Here is an 8,149-nt window from a genome sequence, read left to right as displayed (position 1 = left end):
TGATGCTCAAGCTTCATTAAAAGGACATTACAGTCCACCTAATCAAAAGGACAAATCAAGCAAAACTAAGACCACAGGGCGCCCTGAGTCAGCAATTGAGAGAAAGTCATTAAGATTCTCAGTAATGCAGTTTCCGTGCTATGGCGTGGCTTAAACCCTGAATGAAATTTTCCCCGATATTATTTGCATCCAAATAAGTTGGTAATGAACAATCTTCTCTAGGACTTTAGACAGAAAGTTAGTGAGTGGACTGAGGCAGCTCTTTTTGAGTATAGGTTGCACTACAGCGTTTAAAAGTAGCTGGAACATAGCCCAATAACAATGACAGATGCATTAGAGATAAAATACAGGGCCCGATAACGTTAAACCCATCTTTAATAATGTAAGATGGAAGGATGTCAACAGCGTTTCCTGTCAATAGGTCCGGGTTTGTGGTGGGGCGTGGTCTGCGGATGCCATGCGGATGCACCTGCACGGCGTCCGCAATCACGCCCAACGAGTTAAAGACACGGGGATTCAGGGTTGTTGGTGTGTGTGTGGTGGCAAGGAGTATGTGTGGCCTGCAGCTGAGAGCTGTAGTCACACTGTGTGAATGAAGTTCGCTCTCAAATCAGACCTCTGGACCCGTCATGCGTCTTCCTTGCCACATATGGTTTCAGGTTTTGTTTGTTATTTAGTTTAAGTTTATGTTTAGTTCTGTCCTTGCTTTTGTCATTTCCAACTAAAGCTTCCTTGCATCACAGCAAGTGCCTGAATTTTGGGTTCTTTCACACAAACCCCACATGACTGCTGCTGCAGCTATAAATGTCAAATTGGTTTAATTAATTTTTTATTATTATTATTTTATTATATTTGTATTTTTTTGATGACTAAATCACATTTCTGTTATTAAGTATTGTGATAATGATGTGCGCGTTCACTCAGGATCTAAAACAAACTGACGAAATCTTCGTGACTGATGATTTTCTGATGATTCTTTTCAGCACAGAAAGGTTCATCTTTTAAAAATGATGAAGAATTTTCATTTTCATTCACTTCAAAAACAAGTCTGAATGTACCGACCCTAAAAGATTTTCTTTAGAAGTTTATTATTTGAGTTACTTACCCTGACAAGTGTAAAACACCTCCAGGTACTTATAAATGCCACGACACGGGTCGTCTGGGCTCGTTGCTTCAACAGTACAGCTGTTTGTCCCATTACAGCTGTGAATGCAGGTCAAAGGTGAATCAGCAAAAATTCACTGCATCATCTGAGAGAAGATGGAGAGCTGAAGAAACAGAGTCAGCATCTGTACCTGGTAGTTACATAGTTCATGCTTTCTGACCAGGCGCAGTTAACGTTGTTGACGTGATTAGCATATCCATGAGAGCACGTGGTCGTGTCACGGCGACCATAATTCGCCCAGGAGACGACTATAACCTGTCCTTCATCTGAGGAAGAGTTCATAGAGTCAAACTGTAACCATGGTGATATTTTTAACTGCATTAAATGTAGAAAGACATAGAAGCTGTGTTCTCACCACACTGAAGGTTTGCCTGAGATCCTTGACATATTACACTTTGGCCTGAAACAGACACAGATCCCATAGAAACTGTAATCATTCATGTACAGATTGGGTTCATCAGTCATTTCTAATCACAGGTTTAACAGAGTCGTTACGTGGGAAGCAGTCGTAGGTGGTCTCCAGGTATTTGCAGACTCCAGGATCATAAGTAATGTTTGACTTTATGTCACACTCGGTTTTTCCATCACAGCTGCAGGGAGACAGAAACAGCTGGTTTTCAGCTCAAAGATATGAAACAAGTTACTTTCAGGTAATCATTTACTTCCTGTTAGTTTGAGTAAAGCTGTTCAACAGGTTTTAGTTTGTTTCTTCTTTTGAATCAAAGGCTCACTTCTACCATCCCACAGTGCTCACCTGTTCCTCACGTTGTTCACAGCGTCATCGTGAGAGCAGATTACTTCACCTCCACATCTGTACTCAGCTGACCTCACAATGATCATTCCACCCACTGTTATACAGACACAGTATGAGAGAAAAGGAACAACTCAACACAACATGCAATAATCCAGGTTTCAGGCTTCAGTTTCAGACTCAGATGCTGCAGATCCATAAATAATGAGGATTGTACCTCTGTACACCACCACAGTGGATATTACATTAACTCTGATCAAGGAGGAAACTTTAAGTCAGTGTTTTTGTTTCTAATCTACATCAAATGTTTCTGAACTTTTATACACAGTCCAACATCCTCAGAGCTTTTTTAAAGAATAAATGCACTGTTGGTTTGTTGATCAGGAAAATACAATTTAAACTGAAAATAAGCAGCTGTGCATAAAAAGGCTGTAAACTATAAACAGTTCATCCAATACTTGTTAAGTTTGTTGAATTTAGCCTGAGAGTCTGAATTTGATCTGCAGTGAATTCTTGGACACTATTTTCCATCTTACCACAGCTCAGGCGATGAACACTGAGGCCGTTAGAGGTGACCACTCTCCCTGTGGATATGGGGGTCACAGGAGGAGGAACTTGAGCTCTGATAAAGCCTGAAATAAAAAATAAATTGTACATTTCTGATAAATTAATGGGGAATGTGTTGATCATTTTCTTGCTGAAGGTGAAGCTACAGCTGGTCCCTCATCTTACTTTAGTTTTCCCTGATGGATGTGAAACACGGTTAGTGTCAGCGAAGCTTACAGTAACCTCTGTCTGCTGAAGCTGCTGGCTGATTTAGCTCCAGGGTGGACAACAAAGATCACAGTTTGTAAAGAGTGCAGAGACATAATATCTATCATGTTATTATATATCTATATTCAACATTGCATCAATACATTTGTCAAAAAATGTCTCTCTGAGCAAAATGGGTTCAAAAACATAAACAGCTGTGGGATCCTGTTAGTCTGTGATTTGAACCGAGGGAACAAATCGTGGCAGGATCAGCCTGATGTTATTTGTATCCTGCTGTAACTTTACTGTATAAAGAGCAAACATCTCCAACATGTCAGGAGCAGTTAGTCATTACAACAAGTGTTTGAACTAAAGATCAAGAATGTGGGATCCTGTTAGTCAGTGATTTGAACCGAGGGAACAAATCGTGGCAGGATCAGCCTGATGTTATTTGTATCCTGCTGTAACTTTACTGTATAAAGAGCAAACATCTCCAACATGTCAGGAGCAGTTAGTCATTACAACAAGTGTTTGAACTAAAGATCAAGAATGTGGGATCCTGTTTGTCCGTGATTTGAAGAGCCCAGCGCTGCTCCCGACGCAGGGAAACCAGTTCTGCAGGGAGACCGACCTCAGCACCTGTGCAGGCGAAGCCAAAGGGCAGATTTGCTTCACCATATTTTCTCGTCTTTGGCTCAGAATGAAGTTGGTTTGGAAACCTATTCAGCGACGCTTCATCTCCTGCTTTGCGTTTCTGTGGCCGCCCCGTGCTAGCAGTGTCCAAGCGTTTTGTATTCCCCCCCCCCCCCCCCCCCTTTTCATACCCCCCTGCAATGGCTCTGTGCCCCCCCCTAGGGGGCGGACCCCACACTTTGAGAAGGTCTGCTTTAAATCAAAATTGATTTAAAGGATTGCAATCCAAAGCCTCTATCCCTGATTTCCTCACATGTCAACAAGGAGCCCCACAACATCCAGAACACCCCCCCCCCCCCCCCACCCGCCCAGCAGCCACCAGACAGGGTTCATTTCATTTTCACTGGGAACAGAAATAAGATTTTAAAAAGGTGTGTGTGAAGGATAGAGTTTAGATTTTAGATCACACAAATACAATATTTAGTAGTTACAGACAGAAGAAGAAGAGGTGAGCTCTAATAATGAGAAAGTTCACAGAAAGGCTCTTTGTGACCAGAATATAAGAAGCAGTAAAACAGCATTTACCTGAAGTGATGAGTGAACAGGTTGCTGCCAGCACTGAAAGAGACAGAAAGAAAGCTCAGTGTCAGACTGTGTGTTTGATATCAAGTTGAATTCACCTCAAAACATGAAACAGAAATGAAAAGCAAACAGGAGAAAGCTGCTGCTTTCATTCACACCTGGATTCTTTGGAAACTCTTTCTAAACAGCAGATTTCAATGACACATTTATTCTCTTCATCTTTCCAACTTTTGTCAATAAACTTATTTGTGTTGACAGTTTGACTTCAACTCTTCAAAGTAAATGATCAGACATGAATTGCTCTCAGGACTCTGTGAAGCCTAACTGTCCTGCTGAGGTGATGCAAACATGTATTTAGGATGTTAGATGAACTGATCCAATAAAGCAGAAAGAAAAGCATGTCACAGTACAGCACAGTGGAAAGCTAGAAAAGGATTAGACTGAACATGTGCAGCTGATTTCATGTATAAATAAAGGATGATCAGTGTGTTGTACTCACACAGTGTGCTGCTGAGTCCGGAGCAGAGCATCATGTTAGGAGATCTGGATTACAGTGAAGAGCTGATGGAGGATCAAACACAGAGCTGCTGGATTCACTCTGAATAAAACTTGTAATGTATATGCAAAGTGCAAAAAACCCAAAATGTGGATTATCTTCTATCTCAGATGTAAATGAATAAGGAAATAAAACTACTTTACATTAAAAGTTATGTAAGCCTGGATCAGCTGACCCAGTGACAGCTGGGAGAGGCTCACATCTCATATTTGTTGATTGGTTAAATCAGTTTAGCAACTGGTAAGAATTTTCTTTTTTCTTAAAACACGATACAAATTATTGCAACTTTTTTTTGTAATGATTCAGATGTCGTGAAGAGCTGTTCCAAAGTTTAGGAGCTACAGTTTGAAAATGTGATCACGTCTGGATTTAAATGAAGAGCACAGAACAGTTCAAAGAGCCTGATCAGCTCAGAGAGAAAGTGACACTCCCCTGTTCATTAACAGCGTCCTAAAGAGGGAACAAAGAGGACGGAGACCAAGTGGACGACACAGACACACATGCAGCAACAGCTGTGGGTGTTCAACACACCAGTGTTTACAGTGGTTTAAATGGGGTGGCAGCAGGTGGATGTTTTAGCTGCTTGATGTTTGTAGTGATAAAACGATTATTAAAAAAGAAAAACAGGGTGCAGCATGAGTGCAGCAGGAACACATTTGTATAGAAAATTTTCACATTTGCATGGATTATCTCCGCACGTCTCTCTGGTCAAAGCACGCAAAGGAGAAAGATTTGAGAAAGTGGGTGAAAATGTGTTCTGAAGCCAGTTCACGAGGAAAACAGAGTTTCAAAAACACTCACAGTATTTAGACAGAAGTGTTACTTCAACTCTGACTGCGTGAAGAACTTTTCAGGTCCGGCTGTGCAGCAGGTAGAGTGAGGATCCAAATTACAGGGCGCAGATACAAAAGGATGAACTGAAAGAGGCAGCTTTATTGCTGTGGCAAAAACACTCAAAGACACAAAAACTCAGGAGAGAACTGGAGACTCAAAAATATGGAATACAGGGAAACACAGAGGCCAACAGAACAACAAGCAGAGGACGACAGAGGACTTAAATACACCTAGGCTAAGGCGAGGATGTGAAACAAGAGGGAACACAGCTGGGACTAATTGAGGCTAACGGGACGAGGGAAGCCAAACTGTGCACACTGACACAGGACAAGAGAGCGCCAAAACAAAATAGGAAAAATACTGAAAAACATAACATGTCACTGTACACAGCTACACCTTCATGCAAAAGGTTTCTGGAGTTTCCACTTTCATCCAAGAGGCGTCTTCTTTTTTAAAGCCTGTCCTGTCTGACAGCTTTTCCCATCACAATTGTGACCTGAATGTGATCTTGTGGCAAACACATTTGCTTTTTTAAGATGAGCTCTATGAAGCTCCTCTTGTTCACGTGTTGCCTTTATGTATTTCTTCATTCATTTCACTTCCATCACTACAGTACATGTGCAATATGGAAACATGGCCTCTGTCAGGGTCCTGGGTCGGTGATGCAGTGTTTGTGTTCTGAATTATTGATAGTCTTTGCTTTTGTAACATGCACTGCCTGGCTAAACAAAAAGTCTCCACCCAAAAAAAAGGTCACACACTCTGATATTTCATTGGACCGCCTTTATCTTTGATTACTCGCTCATTCGCTGTGGCATTGTTTCGAGAAGCTTCTGCAGTGTCACAAGATTTATCTCCATCCAGTGTTGCATTAACTTTTTACCAACAACCTGAGTCTGCTGCACAAAGCCTTCTCCAGCACAGCCAAAGATTCTCAATGGGGTTTAGGTTTGGACTCAGTGGTGGCTAATCCATGTGTGACAATGATGTCTCATGCTGGAAGAACAACTCTTTCACAATTTGAGCTCGATGAATCCTAGCATTATCGTCTTGGAATATGCTCATGCCATCAGGGAAGAAAAAATCCATTGATGGGATAACCTGGTCATTCAGTATAGTCAGGTAGTCAGCTGACCTCATTCTTGGAGCACATACTATTGCTGAACCTCGACCTGACCAACTGCAGCAGTCCTAGAGCACTGCCCCCACAGGCTTGTACAGTAGGCACCAAGCATGGTGGGTGCATCACTTCACCTGCCTCTCTTCTTACCCTGATGTGCCATCATTCTGGAAGAGAGTAAATCTGGACTCAGACCACATGACCTTCTTCCAGTGCTCCAGAATCCACTCTTTATGCTCCCTCGCAAATTACATTTTTTTCTGGCCACATTCCTACCTCTAAGATGCTCTGTCCCCACTGTCCACTAGCTGTTTTCTCTGCTTGATGCATGACAATGGTTTGACCCTTTTTACACACACTATCATCTTTTCCACGACCACGAGATGTGTCTTTCAACAAGGTTGTTTAAGAAATGAGAAGCAACTCATTGCATCATTTGGGCAACTTGTTGCCAACTGAAAGATAATCACCATTCAGTATTTGTCCAATAGGAGGCTCATACCTAATTGATTAGTTACATCCAGTTGGCGAAGCAGTGTAGTTAAAAAGGTTTGAAGTTAAATCCTGCTAAATGGGACAATGGCATCACCTACTATTGCAAATGTCACCCTGCATTGACTATGAAGGGCAAAGAATTGTGAGTAATCTTCAGAGTGATGAAGGATTCCCACAGAGGTAACGAATGTAAATGTTGTGGAAAGAAATCATGTTGCTAGTCCATAACATTAATAGAAATTGACTTGGTTATTTTTGGTTAAATATCATTTGCTGTGGGTTACTTCTGTCATCCTTATGTTGGGTTAGATGTTCGTTCCATGTGAGACTTCGTTACCAGGAAAGAGACTAGCGAACTATGCCGTCTTTTCACACAGGGCTCACACTGGTTGTTCACCAAAATTAACCATTCTACTTTGTTGGTCTTTGTCATGAATGCAGGTATGTGACTGTGCACTGCTGTTAGAGTTTGATACACAGCCCTCCTCTTTGCATTTTTATAATACGTTATTGTTCCATGTGTCCTCTCAGGTTCCCTGTTTTTGTGTTCCTTTGCGGTACTCTCTGTAGTTGCCTCCCAGTTTAGACTGTCGAGGTACGGCTGTGCAGCACGCAGGATGTTGGACCCAAACGCAAAACACTCGATGGAGCAGTAAACTTGGTGTTGGCACAAGACATTGAGGAAGATAACAGTGGAGGAATTATATCCTTAAAATTATTCATAGCACTTTCAGAAAGACATTTACTGTGATGTACCTTGAAGTTCTTAAAATATTCACTCAGAGGGCTTATGAAGCGATGAGAGGAGCAAGGGAGTGGCTGGAAATGGCTCAGGTTTCAGATGAGGTGAGGTTGTGACCTTTAAGTGGGGAAGCAGGGGGCGAGAAGGTCCACAGCTCTGTGAATCCATAGAGGAGGGAGCCATCAAAGGATGAGCAGGCAGGTGAATTGTTGCGGTGAGTATCCCAGTTGATAGGAAACCACTTCTTGAGACTAGAGGATGGAAGCACACTCGGAAACACAAGGAGAAATGCTCTTACTAGCACTCATAAACTATAAATCTAAGGAACACAAACTAGGCCTGGTTTCTGCTTTGAGAGATAGATCATCTGGCAGAGACTGGATGGTCCATATACAGTGAGTGGAAAGGGCTATGGGGCGATTGCCACCCAGCTTGGTGAAAAAAGAACAACTGTTGGAGCAATTTTCAGGAAATGGAAGAGGCTAATGATGACTGTCAATGTCCCTCGGACTGGGGCC

General features: G+C 42.1%; 1 protein-coding gene across 1 annotated transcript; it reads right to left on the bottom strand.

Moving 5' to 3' along the window:
- Positions 1 to 1,097: 1,097 nt before the first annotated feature.
- On the bottom strand, positions 1,098 to 5,489 carry LOC147305465 (L-rhamnose-binding lectin SML-like). The gene is made up of 9 exons (XM_086277780.1): positions 5,242 to 5,489; positions 4,384 to 4,445; positions 3,888 to 3,920; positions 2,453 to 2,548; positions 1,920 to 2,013; positions 1,661 to 1,755; positions 1,521 to 1,565; positions 1,296 to 1,431; positions 1,098 to 1,203 (listed from the first exon to the last, which is right to left on the bottom strand). The coding sequence occupies exons 2-9, from the start codon at positions 4,415 to 4,417 to the stop codon at positions 1,098 to 1,100; spliced, it is 639 nt and encodes a 212-aa protein (XP_086133906.1). The 5' UTR covers positions 4,418 to 4,445; positions 5,242 to 5,489.
- Positions 5,490 to 8,149: the final 2,660 nt, after the last annotated feature.

The sequence above is a fragment of the Aulonocara sp. 'chitande type north' Nkhata Bay genome, linkage group LG20 (genome assembly GCF_057382095.1).
Source record: "Aulonocara sp. 'chitande type north' Nkhata Bay isolate Kocher_YH1m ecotype deep benthic linkage group LG20, A_spYH_male_GT1.1, whole genome shotgun sequence".
Classification (NCBI taxonomy): domain Eukaryota; kingdom Metazoa; phylum Chordata; class Actinopteri; order Cichliformes; family Cichlidae; genus Aulonocara; species Aulonocara sp. 'chitande type north' Nkhata Bay.
This window is presented reverse-complemented; position numbering and strand designations above follow the sequence as displayed.